The sequence below is a fragment of the Notamacropus eugenii genome, chromosome 7 (assembly GCF_028372415.1).
Source record: "Notamacropus eugenii isolate mMacEug1 chromosome 7, mMacEug1.pri_v2, whole genome shotgun sequence".
NCBI lineage: Eukaryota > Metazoa > Chordata > Mammalia > Diprotodontia > Macropodidae > Notamacropus > Notamacropus eugenii.
The window spans coordinates 165,681,483-165,705,103 of record NC_092878.1 but is presented as its reverse complement, the minus strand read 5'-3'; the positions used below and the strand labels follow the sequence as shown (position 1 = coordinate 165,705,103).

The following is a 23,621-nucleotide window of genomic DNA, read 5'->3' as shown; positions in this document are numbered from 1 at the left end:
CAGGAATTTTTAACAGCTTATATTAACCACTGCTACTCCTGTCTCCTTACACTGCATTCCTATAATAGGCTGCTACCTTCATAAAAGATTTTATACTATTCTGGATTCATTTCCTATCCCACATCTTACACTTGGAGGATTTTGTTTCCCTCATATTTTCTTTTTTGTCTCTTTTAAAAATTAATGTAAACTGTTTAAAATTTTTATTCTTTCACATTATATTCACATATTAATAGCCCTTGTATTCTAATTTTGAAGAAAATATGTTAGTTTTTCTAGTTTTAAAATAAAGGACTGATTTGATCTATTTTTACTAATATTGATTTATCTTCTCTCTTTTTATTATGACATTTGATGTCACCAACTAGACAAGAGTGGTTCATTCTTTACTATTATTCATTTTAGTATTTTTAAAAATACATAGATTTTACTACAGACTAAGAACTAAAAATGTCAGACAGTAGTAGTTGAAGAATGAAGAAGAATAGTCCATAATGTCTAGATTAGGGTAAAGATAAATTAGTGAGTCAGGAGACTTGAAGAGTTTTATATGGGACATAGTTAGATTTTGAGGAAAAAGAGGGAAAGATTTTAGCCCATGGGAAAAGGGAGTTATTTGCACATTTTAAAATTAATTTTTATTCTCTATTAATGTTGAAAATATAGTGTTAAAGATTAGCTTAAAGTCAATGAGCTCAACTGAAGGTGATACTAATAAAGAAAATTACGTAAAAGATTTCTGACTGGCTATAGATTTTTGAGTGCCAAATTTGCATTCAATTTCAAAATTTTATAAAAAGCATGTAGATTTATCCAAACATTTAAGAAAATGCCATGGTCACAGGTTGGTCTTTCATACAGCAGATATCAGGTAGTGTTCTGCCTATTAAGGAATGCAGAAAGCATGAAGGAAATAGAAACACGTTCCTATTTACAACCTGCAAAACAGTCTGTGATTTCAAACATACCAAAACCTACCAACAAGCCAAGTTTAGTTAAAAGATCTCATATGCTCCCCCTCAGTGATAAGAGGGAAAACTCTTATCTCTCTCTTTACCTACTCAAGAAAAGTCACAGGTACATTAATGCCCTTGTTGGCAGAGTCATGGAGTAGTCTAATCCTTCCGGAGAACAATTTGGAACTATGTCCAAAGAGCAATCAAACTGTACGTACTCTGACCTGGCAGGACCACTCCTTGATCTATATCCCAAAGAGATCAAAGAAAAGGTAAAAGGATGCACAAAATATTTATAGCAGCCCTTTTTAAGGTGGCAAAGAATTGAAAATTGAAGGGATGTCCATGAATAAGGGAATGGCTGAACAAGTTGTGGTGTATAATCATGATAGAATACTATTGAGCTGTAAAAATGATGAGCAGACAGAAAAACTGGGAAGACTTACGTGAACTGTTGCAAAGTAAAACTAGCAGAACCAAGAGAACCCTGGACACAGTAACAATAATAATGTGTGAGGACCAACTGTGAATAACTTGGGTATTCTCAGCAGTACAATGATCCAAGACAATTCCAAAGGACTCAAGATAAGAAAAAAAGAAAAGTCACAGATCACCTGGGAAAGTCAACAACCAGAAACTAGTGAGCTGATATCAGAACAGGTAAAACTGTGTAACAAAGGGAAGTGCACAGACAAGGCTACCAAGAAAGTTGATGTTTTAGGACCAAAAATAGACATGAGTGATTACATCATAGCTGAAACTGAAACAATCCGAAATGAAGCATTTAAAATGGAAATAGCAATACTTCAAATTATAAAGCACCAACTAGTAATTCCATCAATCCACAATTAGCCAAATTTCAGAATGAGTACATTAAAACTATTAACAATTGTAAAAGTAGACTGAATTTCCTGACCATCTTATCAAACTTGAACAAAAGGTGCAGAGAGATTTTAAATATAATTGTAGATGAGTTGATGTTGAATCTAATCATTTAAACCATGCAGAGGAAACAATCCAATTGTAAAAAGCAGATAGAGCTAATCACCTCCATACTTATAGGGAAGTAACCAATGAGGCCTCCCAAATAAACCAGCTCCATAGCAGTTGCAGGGGTTTGCTTTTCTTTATATACAGATGGGTAATGTGAACATTACAAGAAAACTTTTATAAAGTTAAATAAGAGTAAAATTAAAAAAGAGTAAATAAGAGTTTACTGTGTAAATGTGTTTAATGTGAGTTTGGCTTTAGGGAAGTGCTTTCTCCATTTTGTTATTTAAAACTGCCTTGATGTAGCCCATAACTGCATCTGGGTCACCTCCAGTCCTCCTGGTCTGTATCTGGCCACTGAATAGCTCTGGAGGAGAAAATGAGGCTGGTGACTTTGCACAGCTCTCCCTAACTTAAATCCAAATCATTTGCAAGTCATGACATCACCTTCCTGATGTCATGATCCTCTTTGGGATTTAAAACAGCCTGTGCAATTAAACAGTGCAATCCAGAAAGAGAAAGAAAAAGGGGGGAAAACCTCTCCAATCCCACAGATATTTTACAAGTCAGAAAACAAGTCCCCACCACCTTCTACCCTCCCTTATCTGGCCCTGTCTTCCTTCAAGCCCAAGGATTTCTGACTCAGTGCCACCCCTTCTACAGCTATACATACTTTAGTATGTGATCATGGCAGTCCTGCTGACTCCAGACCCATCTGACAATCCATTTACTCCTGCTGAGATATGGGGTCAATTAAAGTGATATGAGAACACAGCTCTGGGACTAGGGGGCATTAAATACTGGATCTGAAGATCAATCCAGAGGGATGTTTTATAAACTCTGTTTTAAGTATATCATAGAAATATAATTATGTCCTTGAGTAGCAGTCATCTCCAACTTTTTTCTTTTAGAAGAAAGATAATAGGAATCTGTCTTTGAACTGGAGACCTGTTTCCCATAGGTAAGATGCATGCCTCTGTCCTGTCTAAAAGACTCGTTGATGTGAGTATGAGGAATGGATGCATAAACAGGAATTGAAAGGGCTTTTTGTGTGATGACAGCTGCAATGAGCAGACATCTTTTTGCACAGCATCTTGGGTGAAGCCAAATAGAAAAGGAAAATGTTGGGGGAGACCCAGCTTAAAGTGTCCATCACATTCGGCCCAGTGACACATAAAACAATATGCCTGGCACTAAAATGGGTGAGCTTGCAGGAAGAAGGGGTTAACATGATAGACAGACTCTACCAGGGTGCTAGACATGGCCTCCAAGCAATAACCTCCAGGCAGAGGTGAGGTGGAAGTGCCCTCTTAGTCCCATAACTTTTAACTGAACACTGGACCCAGTAACACGTGTCCTAACAAGGACAGGACTAGGGTATGATTTGTACAATGAGAAAAAGAATATCCTTAGTGTAAGCAGACTCAGGCAGCAGGTGGTGCAGTAGATAGAACCCTGGGCTGGGAAGCAGGAAGACTCATCTTCCATGAGTTCAGATCTGGCCTCAGACACTTACTAGCTTTGTGACCCAAAGCAAGTCACTTAACTCTGTTTGCCTCAGTTCCTCATCTGTAAAATGGACTGGAAAAGGAAATGGCAAACTGTAATGGGACGAGTTAGAGCCGACCCCTATCCATTTCAGGATGCCACACTGAGAGCCTGCCTAGATAACCTAGGGGCTTGTCAGTAGGGGTGGAACTAGATGGATTTCAGGAGGAAGGGTCTCGTCTTTGTTTGCAACGTGGCAGTTCTTTGTCCTGCTCTGGATGTCCAGTGGAGAAGACACCCATATAAGGAAAGGTGATAGGTGATAGGTTCAATGTGAAAGGTGATAGGTGATAGGTTCAATGTAAGGCTTAGGAATGTTTCACATAATTAAGACTATATATGCATGTGAATTAGCTGAAATAAATGGAGTCTTCACCACCTTTGTCCCCCGCCCCATCTCATTACTCATGAGATCAAGGCCTCTTGCTGGACAAGAGCCTTGGGTCGGGGTTAGGGGTTCCCATAAATGGTCTAGGGGACCCCAACAGCAAACCACTCCAGTGTCTTTGCCAAGAAAGCCCCAAATGGGCTCACAAAGAGTCAGACACAATTGAACAACAACAAATTAAATAGACTACTCAACCATAGTGGCGGCACCTCTGGCTCCCTGCACCAGGCATATTGTTTTATGTGTCAATGGGCTGAATGTGATGAGCACTTTAAGCTGGGTCTCCCCAAACATTTTCCTTTTCTATTTGGCTTCACCCAAGATGCTGTGCAAAAAGATGTCTGCTCATTGCAGCTGTCATCACACAAATGGGCAGGACTACACTGTAACAGTGTCAAATGTGCATCTTTGTTAATTGATGGCCAGAAGATACTTCCTATGCAATTTCAATACAAAATCAAAGGATCTCTGAAAAGTCTGAGGAAAGCACCTGTTCTTACCTTGGAAGCCACATGAGGCTCCATACCACAAATTCTTCCAAGGATATGATACCAAACTGACACCTCATGGATAAATCTTAATTAGCTACTTGGAAGAAAACAGAGGCAGTAAAGCTTTCATCCTACCCCACATTTCATTCCACTTTGAGAACAGTTTGGTCCCCAAGAATTCCTTCAAACTCTTGAACAGAACAATTTAAAAAGATGACAACAGAGAGCTATATCTCTTCTCCAACAGCCAGTATTGACCCCTTCTATCTTTCCTGGGATATAAAGGCATGGATCTGCTACCACTAATTGTAGCAGAAGATAGAATAGGAAGGTTAGGGTTGGCATTAGGGCCAGGTGGCTCATGGAACGAAGCTTCTGGAATCAACCAGTGTGGGCCAACTGTCCCACCATTCACTTAGTGATACATTGAGAAACAGAATCAAATATGACACTTGATCAGAAAACCTGTCTATTTATTTACATGGCTTTATGAGAGGAGAATTTGGAAATAAAAGGGCAGTCATATCTAACATCTTGTCCCAGCTATAGGTAACCTCCTGACAGCTGTCAGCTCAATTAGGTCTCAACTGAGTGGAGACTAAATAATGGTGTCTTGGCCCTACAGCTGAATGACAGTTCAACAACCTTAGAAAGAGTAGAGAAGAATTTGAAATGTGTACATAGACATCATTTTAAATGACAGCTGGTCTGCAAACTCAATCAGGGTATAATACATTCCATTACCTTGATGGCTATAGCCTCAAATTTCTTTAGGAGGGAAGAATCCTTCACCCAGTTCCCAGACTGCCAATTCATTCACAGAGCCAGACTGAACTGCTACCCATTGAATGCAGCCAAAGGATTTGGCTCTGAAGACATAGGCTGTCATCCATGAGGGGCATCAAGTGAAATGCTCCTACATGTCCTCTGCCCCTGTGATCTTCAACTAATTGAGGTTGTTACCTGACAGCATGATGCTATTTTAAATAGACTTGTTAAAGCTATCAAAGTGCCAGAAAACATAGACTCAGATAAATTCAACAGTTCCAGGATGGGGAGAGATACTCCAATGAGACTTAGTCTTAGACAATAAGAACAGTACCACCATTATTCTAGATATTACCATATCCTTTGCAAATAAATACTCTCCCTTCCAATCACCCAAGGCTGATGAGAATGAGAAATACCAGACATGAGTGTCTGGATCAGGGAGGCTACAGGGGAGACTGCAATGAACTGACAGTGAGAACCCTAGGAGGATGGGATGCAGCTAATGAGATTTTGTTATCAAAATTAAAGATTAGTTAGAAACACATGGAAAGACTTGCAGGAAATAATGACAAGCAGAAGCACAAGAATATTATATACAATAACAGCATTGTTTGAAGAACAACTGAATAAGTTATTTGGAGTACTATACTGTGTGTGTGTGTGTGTGTGTGTGTGTGTGTGTGTGTGTGTCTAGTGGAGGCCTTCTCTAGTTCAAGGTGGGGAGGGAGAGAGAATAAATAAAAATAATAAAATATATAAATATATATCTAAATATATAAATTAAATAAGTAATAAAAAAACTAAAAGTACACAGCAAAGAACAGAAGAAAACTCAGAAGGAAGCATAGAAAAGCAGGCTAGCTTTGAAAACAATGTGGAATATTTATTCCATAGTAGCTTTTTTTTTTAAAGTGAACTGTGTGAAATGGAGATTTGTGGTTTCATATTGAATCCTCTCCTCTTAGTGTGCTGTGTAAATGGAAATTTTTTCCTTTTGTGTTTATGTTCAAAAGAATAAAGAAAACTTTTTAAAATCAATTAAAGATTAATCTTACCTACACTAGCCTGATGAAAAAGCTGGTAACACAGGATTCTGTCAGATGGAGCAGGGACATACACATCGAACATTTAAAAGAAATAATTAGTACTCAGACTGAGCTTTGAAGAATACCATGAGAAGCAATTGTGTCAATTATTTTATGTATAATGTTCTATGATGTCTCCTTGAGATGTATTTTAGGATTGTAATGAACAGATGCCATGTTTGTTTCTCTAGGTTTTACACTGCACTTTTAATATTATCAGGTAGCTGGTTATTTATCTCCATACTGTGTAATATGTGATCCAATTTCCTGTAAGCTTGTCCACTTAAACAGTGCTTGAATATATCTGGACCAGAGTGAAATCAGCCAGGTCAGCATCCCCCACAATCTGTCTGCTATTCCTCAAAAAAAGTCAAAAGATCACAGGAACTATGGCTTCTGCTATAGCACACCAATGACTCACAGGGAGGATGTAGTCTACTACATTCACTTTGGTGATAAACACTTTCCTTTCTAAATACTCAGAAGATCATTCTCTTAATACCATAGTAGAATTTTACAAGGAACTCAAGTCAAGCTCATTGGTCAATAACTTGCTCATTAATTCTGAAAATCAGATAAACCCTACCCTAGATCTCCAGAATGTCTCCAATTCAACTTGATTTTACAGTGATTACTAATAGTTGCTTAGTGATTAATCATATGAGCTAATTCTTTGTATAGACTGTATTGTAGTTCATCTGGGTCAGGTGAATTAAATTCAGCAAGGACAGATTCTCTTATCCACTCACTTATGGTGGCCTTGTTAATTATTTTTGTTCTGCCCTGCCCAGTCTAAAGATCATCCTTAGTAGAAAAAAAATAAATTAAACAAAAATAAGTCAAGTAACGTTATTCAATTTAGCACTCAGTTCACGCTACAATTTTACAGCCATTCCCAATTTTTAAAGTTTGTTAATATTTTCTGCTTCTTATAGCACCACAGTTATCCTTACATCCCTTCCCCTCTCACAGAGCCACCACATAAGAAAAATAAAACCTTTTAGAAAGGAAAAAACATGGACACAACTGATCAATACATTGAAAAAGTCCTAAAATACGTTCAATGTGTAACACTTGTGGATCTCCCACTTCCATGAAGGGCTAAGAAGTATCTTCTCATATCTCTTCATTTGGATACACATTTACTTTTGTTTGTTTGTTATTTCATTATTGTTTTGATTAAAACATCATAGCTAACTGCATATGTAATTTTCTTGGCTTTGCTTATTTCATGCTGCATCAGTTCATATGGATCTTTCTAGGCTTCTCTGTATTCATTACACATATCACATTACACACAGTAATATTCCATGACATTCAGGTACCACAGTTTAGCCATTCCTTAATCAATGGGCATCTACTTTGTTTCCAGTTCTTAAGTCTCACAAAAAGTGCTGCTATAAATATTTTAGAGTGTATGGGAACATCTTTCCCTATCAATGACTTCCTTGGGGTATAAGCCAGCAATGGAGTCTCTAGTTCAAAGGGTATAGACACTTCATCATTTTATTTGCATAATTCCAAGTTGCTTTCCAAAATGGCTATATCATTTCAGAGTTCTACCAACAACATATCGGTGTGTCTATCTTTCCACAACTCCTCCAACACTGACTGTTGTCATTTTTGTCATTTTTGCCAATTTGCAGGATGTGAGTTGTTTTGATTTGGATCTCTCTTGTTATTAGTGATTTGGAGCGTTCTTGCATGTGGTTGTGAATACTTTGCAGTTTTACTCTTGAGAAGTATTTGTTCATATCCTTTGACCATTTATCTACTGGGGAATGACTGTTAGTTGCACACATAGATATTTATTCATTTTTTATGTAGCTTGGATACCAAAGCCTTATTAGAGAAGTTTGATAAAGATTTTTCCCTATTCAATCATTTCTCTACTTATCCTAGATGTATTAATGTGGTCTGTGCAGAAGCTTTTTTAGTTCAAGTAAACATAGTTAACCTATTTTATCTTTTGCAATAACCTTTGTTCTTTTTTTATAATTATTTGTTTTCAGTTTTCCATAATCACTTCCATAAGTTTTAAATTTTCTCCCCCTCCCTCCTTCCCCAAGACAGCATGCAATCTCATATGGGTTCTACACATACATTCTTATTAAACACATTTTTAACGTTAGTCATGTTGCATGGAAGAATTAAAGTGAATGGGAGAAACCATGAGAAAAACCAAAACAAAACGTAACAAAAGAAAAAATAGTATGCTTCATTCTGCATTCTGATTCTATAGTTCTTTCTCTGGACATGAAAGGTATTTTGCATCATGAGTCCTTTGGAGATGGTTTAGGTCCTTGCATTGCTATGAAGGGCTAAGTTTATCAGATACAGCCCTTGCATGGTGTGGCTCTTACTAAATCACTCTTATTCTTGTTTGGTTATGAATACATCTCCTACCCATATCTCTGATCCAAGCCAGATCTCTGCTCATTTGCTTATTTCATGCTGCATCAGTTCATATAGATCTTTCTAGGCTTCTCTGCATTCCTTACACATATCACATTACACACAGTAATATTCCATGACATTCAGGTACTACAGTTTAGCCATTCCTTAATCAATGGGCATCTACTTTGTTTCCAGTTCCAATTCCAATTGATTTCCAATTTTCCCAGCAATTTTTTTTCTATCGCATAGGGAGTTTTTTCTTTGGTAATTTATGTTTTCCACTTTGTCACTGAGCTATCTCTCCATTGTTTAACCAATGCCAGATGACTTTGATGACTGTCGCTTTATAATATAGTTTGAGGTCTGGAAATGCTATTGCCTTTTTCTTCTTTTCACTATTTGTTTTAATTTATGGAACAAAACAAGCATTTCCATAACACAGTACAACAAAAGAGATGACTGTACATGAAACTGTAAATCTACTATGCACAACTTGTTGTTCCTCCCAAATAGACAACAAAATGATCGTGTGAATATTTTTTCTTCCCTCTCCTTCCCTCTTCCCCCACAGAGACTACTAACATTAGACACAAATAGGTCTACATATGTAATATCATTCTCTATATTCTTCTATTTATCAGTTCTTTCTCTAGAGGCAGACAGTTTCTTTCTTCATACGTCCTTTATGTAAATTTGGGTCTTCATAATAGTCAAAATGACTTAGTCACTCCAAGTTATTCTTAAAATAATATTGTTGTTACTGTGTACAGTGTTCATCATTTCCCTTATTTTTCTAGATGTTTTGTCTTTTCTGCAACATATCTCCTTGGTAATATGATTGGTCTAGCATTAACACTAAATTAATTTTGGTGGCACTGTCATTTTTATTATATTGGCAAAGTTAAGCCATAAGCACTGAATGTTGTTGTTGTTGAGTTGTTTCAGTCATATCTGACTCTTTGGGATCCCATTTGGGGTTTTCTTGGCAAAGATACTAGAGCTGTTTGCCATTTCCTTCTCCAGCTCATTTCACAGATGAGGAAACTGAGGTAAATAAGGTTAAGTGACTTATTCAGGGTCATATAACTAGTAACAGTCTGAGGTCAGATTTGAACTCAGGAAGTTATATTCTGTTTCTTATATAATTTAATAATTATTATCCTTATATCCCTCCCCCTCCTAGAGTCATCCTGTAAGACAAACAAAAAAAATTTTAGAAAGGAAAAAAATGAATACAACTGATCAATACATTGAAAAAGTCCTAAAATATGTTTATGTGTAACACTAGTGGACCTCCCACTTCCATGAAGTGTTAAGTATGTGCTAAGATGAGTCTTCCTGATGCCATGCCTGGCATTCCGTGCACTATGGCGCCACCTAGCTTCCCCTTACTAACTATTCCCCCATACGTTTCTTATTTCTTTAAGGAGATCTTTGTAATTGAATGTACTTGAATCTTTCCTGTACTTTGAGAAACTGATCCCTCAGATATCTCATGCATTTTTTAGTTGTCCCCTTTTTATTACTGTTTCTTCTGTTTTATTATTATATAGAAATGCGGATCATTTGAGGATTTATTTTGTAGCCTACAGCTTTGCTGAAGCTATTCTTGTCTCAGTTAATATCTTTACTTTGGAAATCCTAGGGAATCCGCAAATTATCCTATCATCAACAAACAGGAACAGTTTTATCTCCTCTTTCCCTGTCTTTATTCCTTTAATTACCTTCTCTTGTTTTATTGCTGTTGCGATAATTTCCAGAACGATATTAAATAATAGTACGGAGAGTATCATTCATAAAATCCAAAGTTAAGAAATAAGAAGCTCAAGCCACAAACGCAGCAGACAATAACCGGGAATCATCTACAAGCAAAGCCTCAGATAAAAATGCAGATTAGATATAAACCTAACAAGAATTCCTAGAATACCTAAAGAGTTGTTTGGTTTTTCTTAAAGAGGATAAAAAAGTATTTTAAAAATCAAGTAAGAGGTAGAGGAAAAAATGGGTTAAAAATCAGAGGAGCACAAGAAAATTATGAAAAGACAACTAAGTTTGTTTTTTTTAAAAGGCTCCAAAAATAACTGAGAAAATAATTCCTTAAAAAACAGAATTGATCAAATGATAAAAGACGTACAAAAGTTCACTGATGAAAATAATTCTTTACGAATTAGAATTGGGAAAGTGAAAAAGCTACTGACTTCATAAGACATCAAGAAACAATAAAACATGTTTCTCCCATTCATTGTAATTCTTCTATGCAACATGACTAATGTGAAAATGTTTAATAAGAATATATGCATAGAGCCCATATAAAATTACATGCCATCTTGGGGAGGGAGAGAAGACAGAGGGGAAGAAAATTTAAAACTTATGAAAGTGATTGTTGAAAATTAAAAACTATAAATAAATTAATAAATTTTGAGGGAAAAGAAACAATAAAATGAAGTCAAAAGAATGAAAAAAAATGTGAAATATCTTACAGGAAAAACTACTGACCTGGAAAACAGATTGAGGAGAGATCATTTAAAAATAATTCAATCACCTAAAAGCCAAGATAAAAGAAAAAAGAACCTAGATATCACATTTCAAGAAAATGTAAAGGAAAAATTACCCACGGTATCACACAACCAGAAAGGAAAGTAGAAAGTGAAAGAACTCACTGATCACCTCCTGAGAGAGATTCCAAAATGAAAAACTTCCAGGAATATCAGAGCCAAATTCCGCAGCTCCCATGTCAAGGAGGAAATACTTCAAGTAGTCAGAAAGAAAGGATTCAAATCTTGTGGAACCATAGTCAGGAGTAAACAAGATTTAGGAGCTACCACACTGAAAGAGCAGAGGACTTGGAATATAATATTCTAGAGCTAGAATTGCGTGTGTGTGTGTGTGTGTGTGTGTGTGTGTGTGTGTGTGTGTGTGTGTGTGTGTGTGTGCATTCAACCTTCATTGCCGAAGAAGACCATGCCATCAGAGAAATAATGACATAACTTACACTTGACTTTGTTTTGAGTGAGGGAAGGCTGTACAGGTCACCAGCCTCACTTGTCCTCCACAGCCATCTGAATCTAGTGACCAGATATTCATCAGGATGACTGGAGATGACCCAGGATGAGGCAATTGAGGTTAAGTGACTTGCCCAAGGTCACACAGCTAGTGAGTGTCAAGTGTCTGAGGTGAGATTTGAACTCAGGTCCTCCTGACTCCTGCACTGGTGCTCTACTCACTGCACTACCTAACTGCCCCAGAGCTAGAATTACAACCAAGAAAAAAGATGAATATTTCATTCTTAGGATGCTAAAGCATTTGAATTGAATAAGTTTATTTCTAATATTGATTCAGTGTTTATGGTTCCTTTCAGCATAATATTGTTTCCTGGCTAATCCCTTTTTATTTTTTTTAATGTTTATTTTTGTTTTGTCAGATAGCATAATGGCAACTCCTGCTATTTTGGATTTACTTAACACATAATAATTTTTCCATCTCCCCAGTTTAATTTGTGTATGTCATTTTTTAAAAATGTTTCTTGTAAGTATCAGATTGTAGGGTTTTGTTTTCTTATCTAATCTGTCATTCTTGCTTTCTTGGATTGCTTAACCTACTGACATTTAAAGTTATGAATTAAGTTTACATTTACCTCCATCTGTCTCTAAAATTTTTTTTTCCTGCTGTAAACATAGTATTATGTTCCTTCAGTTACTATACTTTAATCTTTCTTTGTAGGTGACCTTGTTCACACAAGCTCTCTTCTCCTTACTCCTGATCCCCTTTTCTCATTTGTTACCCATTTCCCTTTAAGGTTTTCCTTATCAATTTCTTTTTCTCTCCTGCATTTACCCCTCTTTCTTCCTCTCAAATAGATTCTCCCTTTCTCTCCTCCCCTTCAATTAGTCTTGTTTATTAGTTTTTATTTCATTTCCACTAGGACCCCTTTCCCAAAAGAATTTCTCTCATTCTCTTCAGTATCCATTTTCTCTGTTTACTCTAGATTCCCATTCTCTAATTCATGACCTCTATAATTAGCTAGTCACTTTCTTTTTTCTCTGTATTCTTCATGCAATCAAAGCTTCCAAGGCTTTCATTCTAGGCCCTCTAGGTGTTTTTTTGCTTCTGCCTTGTAGGCCTTGCCCCATGAATTCTCTTTTGTATTTTGCCTCACTGCCAGAATAGTGCCAATTACCTCATGTTGGAGAAAACACTGCCCCATGGTAAAGTACCTTCCCCTCTCACACTGATCTATACCTTCTCTTACTGATCTTTTTTTTCTACATTTGTCAGGAAATTTCCTCCCTATGTCCAACCTCTTCTATTCCTCCAGGTGCCCTCACAGGTTCCAACTCCCCCATTTCAGGATAAGCAGATTTTTCAGGCACCAAATCCTGAGCCCTCATCCTGTATATGGTCTTCATCTCCCCTTATCCATAGAAAAACATTCTTCAGTGGAACCCTTTCTCACCTCCAAAGTAAATTTTCCTTACTTTCTTCACCTTTTCAATGTTTCCCTCCCCCTCCTCCTCACCCACTCCCCCATAGGCTCTACTCTTTTTGACACCACAGAGGTAACTTTCCCTTAATAGCCTTTGGTTTGATCTTGGCACATCACAAAGTCTTATCAATCTACCTTCTCCCCTCTCCTTCTTTCATGTACATGTGCTTGTAACATCATCCTACCAAAACAACACTGACTCACCTGTAGGCAGGGTGTCACCAAGTTCTGTTTATAATACTCCCTTGTCTGCCTTTTCACTCTTATCACTACCAGATTTTCACTTTCACCCATCTCCTCATGTACATTTAGAAAGAAGTCTCTTACTCATCTCTCTGCTGTCTGTTGAATTTGCTATCCTTATCTGCTTCATTCATACACTTCTGAATTTGCTTTTTTGGCATGTTTGAAACATTTTTAGAAAGGAAACCAGAACTGGAGAGACTGATACTCAAACTGTTCTTTATTGTTAACTATCTTCTTATGTATAATTAAGCTCAGCTTTGTAGGGTAGGTTACCTGAACTGTATCTTGAGCTTTGCTGATCTTTGGAATACATCATACAATTTTTTTTCCCTTGTGTTGTCTAATATATATAGAAGTCTTGCATTATTCAAATATCCTTTCCCTTGTATTTGAAAAATCTTTCTCCTGATGGTTTGCAGAACTTCTTGTTTCTGAATTGAATTGTTAAAAGTTAGCCACTCATACGTATCTTAGAGTTTGTGGCTTTGGGCATTTTTTCTGGAGTTGTTCTGTGAATTCTTTCCATTGGAATTTCATTTTCTATATTCAGAAGAACTGGACATGTTATTTTTATTATTTCTTCCATCATGGTGTTAAAGTTTTTTGTCCTGTCATGTTCTTCTGGGAGAACTATTATCCTTAGGTTGTTTCTGCATCCTATCTTCAAGATCAGTATATTTTGTTTGAATAGTTAGCACATTTTCTTTTAATGTTACTGGGGGTTTTTCTTATCTTTTAGATTAATCTACCCTCCTGTGTATTTACATTCCCAATTTGTTCTCTCTCCTTTCTTTGGTGAGTCTTATCACTGTAGATTCAAGCTTTTCTATTCCACTCATTATTTTTGACATGCTGGACGTAAATTCCACTCTCATACTTCTCTCTTTGGTACCTCTCAGGAATGGTGTGTTACAGTTCCACGTCCTCCTCAAATTCAACAGGATCCTGTGTTAAATCATTTTCTTTTGTTTTGCAGTATTTATTCACAGACGCCTGACATCTTTTACTAGATCTGTAAGGCATATTTCCTTTTCCTGTTACCATTCTTCCTGGCTTAGCTATTTATGCTCAATGTTTTTAAGTTTTCTTCTTCGTGAAATCTTAGGGAAATTTAACAGGAAAACAAAAGACTGAAATGACCAATCCCTGGCTTTCTAGCTCCTTTCCCTATCAGCGGTTTCCTTGGGGGCCGGATCACCACAAGTCTCAGCAATCCACGATTCCCCAACCCAGATGTGGCCCCGCTGGACGCCACGTGCCCTCCCGCAGACTCAGCGGAGTGCGGCAAGGCCTCTCACGGGGACGACGCCCATCCTGTGCCCACTCTGTCCTCGGCTCTCTGGCCCTGCAGGGGCATCTCGCAGCCTTGAAGCGCCCTCCGTCCACGCGGCGTGGTCCACGGCTTGTTGCGGCCCACAGCAGGCTTCGGCTCCTGGTTGTTGCTGCCCACGCGGAGCTCTAAAACCTGGAGTCCCCACGGGAGAGGAGGCGGGGGAGGGGACCAGGGCGCGGGGAGGCCCTCGGGTCGCGGTGCTGGGCTGACGGGAGGGCGGCAGGTGTCGGTACCCCGCTTTGGGGCCCGCTTTGGGGTCCGGCCGGCCCAAACCACGGAGACAACTCAAGTTGCCCCACTCTGACAGAACACGGCCCGAACCACCATCGCTTCCGGCTCCCGTAACCCTTCAAGAACTCGGGTCCGGACGAAGCTCAGGCGCCAGGCCGGCCCAGCCTTCCCCGGAACTCTCCGCAGACGCGGGCCGCAGTCTCCTCTCCTCCGCCGCCAGGGCCCCAAGGCCAAGGGCTCCGCTTCCTCAAGGTTCCCACTGCTTCTGCTGCAGGAAGCGGCTCCTGCTCGTGACGTAACATCCGGTCACGGGCCTTCCTGGGACGCAGGGTGGGAAGATTGGAGGGGGAGGGGAACACTCAATGACCTAAATAAAGGCACTTTCGATCAGGAAGGAGAGAGCCGTGAGGAGAGGCAGCGACGCCCGACATCCCAGGACCTAGGAGCGCAGAGAATTAGCCATTAGCTAGGTTAGCTGGGGCGGTGACTGGGGCCCCACGGGCACCACGAGCCCCCCTGCGGCTCGCCTTCCCCTCGCTCCAATCCTGCCCCTGGGGCGGCGGCCTGTGGAGAGACAAGGCCCGAGGAGGGCCGCGGCCCTTTGACCACAGACCATTCCACAGTCACGGGACCAAGGCTAAGAACAGGAGGCAGGATCCCCCCTCAGGGCCGGAGCGCAGGCGCACACGCTCCAATGAGGAACAGTAGGCCTCAATGCCTTCTGGGAGATGTAGTCCACGCTTCACGTGGGCGCACCTGGAGGCCGGGAACCCTCCCCTGCGAAGACTCCATTTCCCGAAATGCCTCCAGAGATCCCGCGTTGGAGCCAGGATGGCCGCTGTAGGCCATCCGTTCGGCGGGCCGTCGAGCCTGATGCATTGTGGGTATAGTTCCGCGGGACAAAGGAATGCCATGTAGCCGTCGCACCCCAAAGGTCAGACATCCAGGTCTAGGGTCCTGTGGAGGCTCCGAGCTATTGAGGCCTTGCGACGAGGGAGGGAAAAGAGGGAATGAGTGAGTGCGCATGCGCGCCTTTCCCCATAGCCAAGCGCTGCAATCCATGAATGCGCATGCGCATTTTGTCCCATTCCCGACTTCTAAGTTGTATGAATGCGCATGTTTTTCCGCCCTACCACACCGTCCCCCAATCGGCGAGATTTACGGGTGTTGCTCAGCTTGCCCCTCCCCACTTCCTTCCCCCTCCCTTCTCAGCCCTGGAAGAAGGGAGGGCGGGGAGAAGCGACTGCGCATGCGCCCCGGGAGACTCCTCCCACTCTGAAAGCTGAGACATTCCGAGTGAGGGGGAGGCGCGGGTGCAGCACGTGTAGGACCCCCTGGGGTGTTCTCCCTCCTCCCCACTGACCCCTGCACGTGTGATTGGCGCAGTGTTCTCCAGTTCTGCCCCCACCTCCCGAAGCAGGAGCAGAGTAGAAAGGGGTGTGTAGCCTTACCTTTGCCTGGCTCGAGGCTGGAGCCCCTCGGTGGAAGATCGTACCGTTTGGCAGCTGGCTCTGGTCTAGAACCGCGAAGCCCTGTGTTCGAATCCTGCCTTAGATGGCTGTGTAGCCTCTGTCCGCTCCGGCTCTTCCTCTGTACAGCGGGCTCATGACAGTAGCTACTTTGAAGGGCTGTTGTGAGGAACAGATTAGGTGACCAGTGTGTAGCTTTGCCAGCTTTAAAATGCTCCATGAATACTAGTTCTCGTTGGGACAGTAAATAACACTTTGAGAGCACTGAGTGACCGAGCTTCTGATTGGCGCTGAGTCCCACAGTAGGTTACACGCCCTCGCCCTGACTCTCACTCCTCCCCACCTTGGGTGGCACGTGGGGCCTTTCTGGTTTCTTGTACGGCTGAGGCTTGTGGCTATCTTGGTGTTCCCTAAGTAACAATGTGTGGCTGAGTTCTGGGCCCCTCCTGCTGCCCCCACTCCTTCTTGGGCATCACTAGCTCTTAACAGAGTCCAACAAGGTCCAGCCTGGAATGCCAGAGGTAGATGTCCCAGCTGGGGACAAGGATCTGAGCCCCACAGTGCAGGTCCCAGGTCCAGTTGTACTGCTTGGGAGCCCACAAGGCCCCACCTCACTGTTCTTTCACCACAGCTTCAGGGAACTGCCTGATAGAAAGAAGCCAATCCTGGAGTTTCTGGGGATGCAGCAAGTCTTGACCATCTGGTGGGGTCAAGTGGATTGGTGTGAAGTCACAGTGGTCAGCAAGCATGGAGGGAGTGACCTTGAGAGACTTGGCCTTCACCTCTGGGGAGAGACGTGAGCCTTACTGAAGGGGGGACCTGCCTAGTGTATAAGACAAGAAAAGAGGCGCCCAAGAGGAGGGTTGTGAGGGGATGGCCCAGGAGGGAAGGGAAGGATGAAAAGACCAGCTGCCCCAGTTTCCTCTTCTTTGGATCACTCAATACCCACCGTTGCCTGACATAGGTTCATTGGTCCTTCCAGGCAGTCAGTCAGTAAGCACTTAGAAAGTGCAGTTGCCAAGGGAAAGGACTGGTCATGTGTGATGGGGACGTGATGAAGGAGAAACAGTTCTCTACGTACTTTGGGAAGGCATCGTTTCATGCCCTCCTTCAGCAGCAAGGGGCAGCTCAGGAGGAAGGTCACGGAGCTGAGGGACAGGGGACCTGGGATGCAGGACAGAGCACACAAGGGCTGGGAAGGGAGGGTTTCCAGGGCACATGTGAGGCCTTGCTCAGGGTCCATCCCCCAGGACTTCTTTGTTCTTGTCCAGATAAGCTTCTTCAAGACTCTCCCCTTCCCCAGAACAAGAGTATAGAAGAAGAGGAGGGAACAACTGGTGGGTTCCTCATGGCCAGGGCTCAGGTAAGTTCTCATCCATGTATCACTTTGTGCCACAGCATTTCTCAGTGCTTGCATCATTTCCCTCCCTTCCCTTCAGTGATCAGTTAGTTTCAGAGCAATTATTTTGTATTTGCTGTATACCAGGCACTGTGCCAAGTATTGGGTATACAGAGAAAGGTACAAGACAGTCCCTGCCCACCAGAAGCTCACAGTCTACTAGAGGAGACAACATGCAAACAACCCTGTATGTACAAGATACATGCAGGGTAAATTGGAAATGCTGTCGAAGAGAAGACCCTGGCCTTAAGGGGGACTGGGAAAGCCTTCTTGCTGGAGGCACGATCATCACGAAGGCTTGGAGGAAGACTTGAGGCAGAGAAGAGGAGGGAGAGCATTCCTGGTTTGGGGGGTGGAATGTGGAAATGTGTTTAATATGATTGTACATGTATAGCCTGTATCAAACTGCTTGCTATCTTGGGGATGGAGGAGGAAAAGGAAGGGGGAAAAACTAGAAGTGAATGTTGAAAACTATCTTTACTTGTAAGTGGAAAAAAAAATACTATTAAGTGGGGGGAAGAGGGGAGAAAATAAAAAACACAGCCTTCATTACAAACCTCCATAGCAAAAAACTCTTCACGTTGGCCATTCCTGAAAATCCATGTTGCTTTTTGTATTTGAAGTTCATCATCTCTGTGGCAGGGGGTGAGTAATATGTGTCATCTTCAGCCTTCCAGACTTATGATTTATCATTTTATTGGTCAGTGTTCTAAAATCTCTCCGTTGTTTTCCTCTATGACAGTGTGATCATTCTATAAATCATGGGCCTGCTCACTTCATCCTTTATCAAGTCCCAAGTCTTCCCAGGTTCCCCTTAAACTGCCCATTTCTTTGTTTTTCATGGCACAATAATAGGCCACTACATTCATACATCATCATTTATTTAGCTGTTCCCCAGTAGGGGATTTTCCCTCTAGTTTCTTATTTTTGACCACTATGAAAGGAACGGTTATAAATATTTTTCAAAATATAGGCCTTTTCCCTCTTTCTTTTATCTCTTCCAGCTCACATCTCCACCAAGAGTGAATGCATGCGCCTGTTTGTCCCCAGCCCCTCCAGCATTGTCAGTTTTCTCTTTTGACAGTTATACCAGCAAAAGAACATCTTCTTACCCCACCCCTTTTTTTGTAATGTTTGAATCAAAGAATACTGCCGTCTCTGAAAATCTGAAATTGCTAGTCAATGAGAGGACGATGGAAAGACATATTATGGGTATAAATAAACTGTACTATGTTACCAATGAATACTTGTAGATAGATGGAATACCATGGAAAAGGTTGACAGGTCTTTTAGGGAGGATGAGGGCTAAGATTAGATGCACAGCCTCTAGTTGTTCATTCCCTCTTCTGAGGAGCCCCAATAACCCCAGGAGTTGGTGGCTGCCCCCATCCCTCCACTTTCCTCCCCTCACCCCCAACGTTTCTTTGTTGGTTTGGTTTGCTTTTCTGGGAAGATTGAGGCAAGACTCACAGAGGCTAAGCTGGGCTGCCATTTTCACTATTAGAAAGAGTCCCCTCATCAGAATGGTCACAGGTCCAACTGAAGGACTAGAGGAAATATCTCTCCCTCAGAACTTAGAAAACAATGACTATCATGAAGTGGGTTTGGATTCACACTATTTGAGGTTATAATTATGTGAAATATAATGATTGTTTCTAACCTAATGGAAATGTGCAGTGTGAACTTTAAGAATGGGATCACAACCTAGCTGTGCAAAGTAGTGACCCATGGCAAACAGCTACTTACCTTTAGTGGTCAGAAAATGGGGAGAACTCCTAGCATGACATACCTTTTGTGGATTACTGCTTCCTGATTAAATCTGTGAGTGGTGTGTTGATCCCTAATGGAGGATGATATCCCTAATATAACTGGTTAGAAGTGTGATTGTGGATGTCCATGTCAGAACACATGTGTTGATACTGGAGGGTGATTGCTTTGAACATAGTTGGCTATCAGAAGGGGGAGCATGACTATCAGTACTGGGTAAAGTTTGTGATTTTCTTAGGGTTCATTTGTGGAGAGAATTAATGCTGTCAGCTTGCTATGTAGTCTAGTGTAAGAGAAAGTACATGATGAGTGCATCACCAAGAAATGTTTGGCTCAGTGGTCCCTGCTAAGCATGTATGTGTTTGTTTCAGGAATTGGCATCGTTCAGGGATGTTGCCATGTATTTCACCCAGGAGGAATGGAGGCATCTTCATCCACCTCAGAAGGACCTGTACTGGCATGTGATGCTGGAGAACTATGAGAGCTTCGTCTCACTAGGTAGGCAGGGCTCTGGCCTTGGACTCAGAACCTCTGGCTTTGAGGACGCCAAAGAGCTTAACTGAGGTTGGGATGGCTCAGCAGGGCTATTTAAGAGCTCAGGATGCGGGGAGAATCCCAGTCCCAAGTGATGTAAATCCCTTGGCTTCCATGCTGTCTGCAACTTGTTAACAAAGACTCTGGCTAAAGACCCAGGATTGTTGGGAGACAGCTTGCTGCAGGCAGGCTTTCCCTCTGTCCCTTCTCTCTCCCTCAAAGATGTCTCCAGGCTCTTGGCCTGAAACTCCTTTGCATGGATTTCACTCTCCCTAGACTGGAATCCCCATGAGACAAAAAGGAACTATCTTAGCTAAACGTGGTATCTCCCCAGGCAATTCTTATAGCCTGCAGTAAGTACCAAATAAATGATTGATAAAATGAAAACACACACACACACACACACACACACACACACACACACACACACACACACACACAGTCCAAGGGAAGATTTTTCAGATCTAATCATAGTTCCCTGCTCAAGAATCTCTAGTGGCTCCCTGTTGCCTCTAGGATAAAATATACCTTTCCATGTCTGCTACACATTACTCACCATCATGCCATTACCATAGTAACGATAATGACAGTAACAGCTAGCATTCCATAGCTCTAAGTTTCACAATGGGCTTTCTCTACCTGTGTTACCATATTGAATTTTCACAAAAACATGGGCAAGGTAAGTACTATTGTTAGCCTCAGTTTCCTCATGTGTAAAGTTAGAATGAGAGAGGTTAAGTCACTTACCTAAGGTCACTCAGAGTAAGTATCTGAAGCTGAATTTGAACTCAAGTCTTCCCAACTCTGGACCCAGCCCTCCAAGCCACCTCTTGGTTGTCTGACTTACAGGCCTTGTTGCCTTACCTCACTTAGGACATTGTGCCTCCTTTCTCCATGCTTTTGTAGAACTCAGCTCATGTCACCTCCTAAATGAGACCTTCCCTGATCTCTACAGCTGCTGCTGACTCTCTCCTGAAATCTTTCTTTCTATTCTTCAAAGTTTGTATTGACTTCTGTGCATACATGTTTCCTTTGATAGAATGGAAGAATGCCTTGGGGGCATTGGTTAGTCACAGTACCTAGATATAATTAGTCCTTAATAAATGCCTGTCGATGGTCTGATTGAGATAACTGGATTTCAGCTGAGATGCATAGAAAGGGTCTTACCTTCTTGGCACAGAGTAGGTTGAATGAACCACCTTTCTTTCTGACTCTAAATGAACTCTTTAATCCATTCTCCCTTGGAATACAAAACAGTCTGTTCTTCAGAGATCTTTTATACTTTCCATGAATAGAGTTGCATTCTTAAATAGCTTTGTACCCCAGCACCTTCCCACTTCTCTTCGTACTTCTAGGAATTCCTGTTTCTAAATTGGATGTATTTTCCCTTTTGGAGAGAGGAAATGCATCATGGAAACCAGGAGAAGAAAACCCACACAGCTCTTGTCTAGGTGAGTGCATCATGGCACCTAACACCCTGATTGAGCATGTAGGGGGATGCGTCTCATCACTGTTGGACAAGCCCCAAGGCCTGTGGGGAAGACCTAGACTCCCTCTTTCATGTGAGCTTCATCTTGTACTCCAGAACATTCTTTTCTCAGGAAATAAGGTGTGCTTTTTATTTTTTGGTTGGATTTTTAAACAAACATTTGAAATTTAATAATCATCAATAAAAGCAAATATTCAGACACCTGTAAAATAAAGATCATGAGTTAAAATGTCCATTTACTTCACTTTCCATATTTTTTTAAGTGTAGAGAACTCTAACAAAGCTCTGTGTGTGTGTATGAGAGAGAGGGGGGAGAGGACTGAGACACACACAGAGTCTATCATGGATGAGACAGAAGCTAGAATTAGTTGCAAATTAGGACCTTTTTTCATATCATAATCAACAGGAGATAGTGACATTAAAAATTTCTTTCAGATTCCTTTAGTGAGAAGATCTGGTTTGACACCTTCAACTCAAGTCTGATACAAGACACTTATATGGGAGTGTCATCCAAGAAAAGACTGACAAAGAATAGTCCCTGGCTATCCAAAAAGAGAGAAGCTGGAAGACATGACGTCAGTTCAGAGGAAGGAAAGATAAGCTGGGAGAGACTGTCCAGACAAGTAACAATCACTCACCGAACAAATTTTAAGAAAGGGAGTGTGCCTCAGTGTAATGCATTTGGGAGGCATTTTCATTTAGGATCAGTCTTTGATGCACTATTGAAAGAAACTATAGGGGAAAATATCCATAAATATGTGACATTTGGAAAGAGCTTCAGGGATTTTTCAGATCTAATTCCGTGTAATATACTCCCCTTAGGGAAAAACCTTTCTAAGTATAAACAAAGGAAGAAACCTTTTAGTTCCCACTCAGACCTAACTAAATTTTGTAGAACACATGGTGGAGAAAAGCTGCAAGAACACAACGAATGTGGAGAAGCCTCTCCCAGAAGATCAGATCTTGTTGGACAACAGACATTTCATGCCGGCAAGAAACAAGACCCATGTAATAAATATGGAAAAATCTTGAGCCACAGGGGAAGCGTGACTAAGCATAAGAGAACTTATGTTGGAGTGAAATCCTTTCAATGTAATGAATATAGGAAAGCCTTCAGTCAGAGAGGACAACTCATTTATCATCAGAGAACTCATACTAGAGAGAAACCCTTTAAATGTACTGAATGTGAGAAAGCCTTCAGCCGGCGGGCAAACCTTATTAGACATCAAAGAACTCATACTGGAGTCAAACCCTTTGAATGCAATGATTGTCAAAAAGCCTTTAGCCAGAGAGGACACCTCATTTATCATCAAAGAATTCATACTGGAGAGAAACCCTTTGAATGTAGGGAATGTGGGAAAGGCTTCAGCTGGAGAGCTATCCTTATTACTCATCTGAGAACTCATACTGGAGAGAGACCCTTTGCATGTAATCAGTGTGAGAAAGCATTCAGTGAAAGGGCAAGCCTAATTACCCACCAAAGAATTCATACTGCAGAGAAACCTTTTACATGTAATGAATGTGGGAAAGGCTTCAGTCGAAGAGGACATCTTATTACCCATCAGAGAAGTCACAGTGGAGTGAAACTTTTTGCATGTAATGAATGTGGGAAAGCCTTCAGTGAAAGGAGAGACCTTATTACTCATCAAAGAAGTCATACTGGAGTGAAACCCTTTGAATGTAAAGAATGTAGGAAAGCCTTCAGTCAGAGGGGACACCTCATTTATCATCAGAGAACTCATACTGGAGAGAAACCCTTTGAATGTAGTAAATGTGGAAAAGGCTTCAGCCAGAAGAGACACCTTCTTAGACATCAGAGAACACACACTGAAGTGAAGCCTTTACAAGGTAATGATAGAGGCAAAGCTTTTGGTGAGAGGACAAACCTCATTTGTCATTGGAAAATTCAGACCGGGGAAGGGAAATCTTATTAAACACCAGAGAGCTCATAAGAAATTCAAACTTTCTGAGCCAATTTTTTCACCATTCTGCCAAAGTTGATGTCTGTTGATTGGGGGATAGCTAATAAATTTTGGTACCTAAA

At 41.1% G+C, this 23,621-nt stretch overlaps 1 protein-coding gene and 1 long non-coding RNA gene across 7 annotated transcripts in view; one reads left to right on the top strand and one right to left on the bottom strand.

Annotated features, from left to right (window-relative positions):
• LOC140514907 (uncharacterized) overlaps nt 1-18,445 on the bottom strand; it is a 26,980-nt gene extending 8,535 nt beyond the window's left edge. The window contains exons 1-2 of the long non-coding RNA XR_011970771.1: nt 18,345-18,445; nt 16,371-16,547 (exon numbers count right to left, since the gene is read on the bottom strand). This is a non-coding gene — a long non-coding RNA (uncharacterized lncRNA). The remainder of the gene's footprint in view (nt 1-16,370; nt 16,548-18,344) is intronic.
• LOC140514906 (uncharacterized) lies at nt 15,717-23,621 on the top strand. 6 transcript variants are annotated; one of them, XM_072625393.1, is made up of 6 exons: nt 15,717-15,853; nt 17,020-17,184; nt 17,660-17,751; nt 19,926-20,052; nt 21,444-21,539; nt 22,013-23,621. In XM_072625393.1, exons 2-6 carry the CDS (start codon nt 17,136-17,138, stop codon nt 23,509-23,511), a joined length of 1,863 nt encoding a protein of 620 aa, XP_072481494.1. In that variant the 5' UTR covers nt 15,717-15,853; nt 17,020-17,135; the 3' UTR covers nt 23,512-23,621. The 6 variants fall into 6 exon arrangements, with proteins under 6 accessions (XP_072481494.1, XP_072481499.1, XP_072481496.1 ...); XM_072625398.1 differs by having other exon boundaries at nt 15,741-15,853; nt 17,692-17,751; XM_072625395.1 differs by having other exon boundaries at nt 15,797-15,933.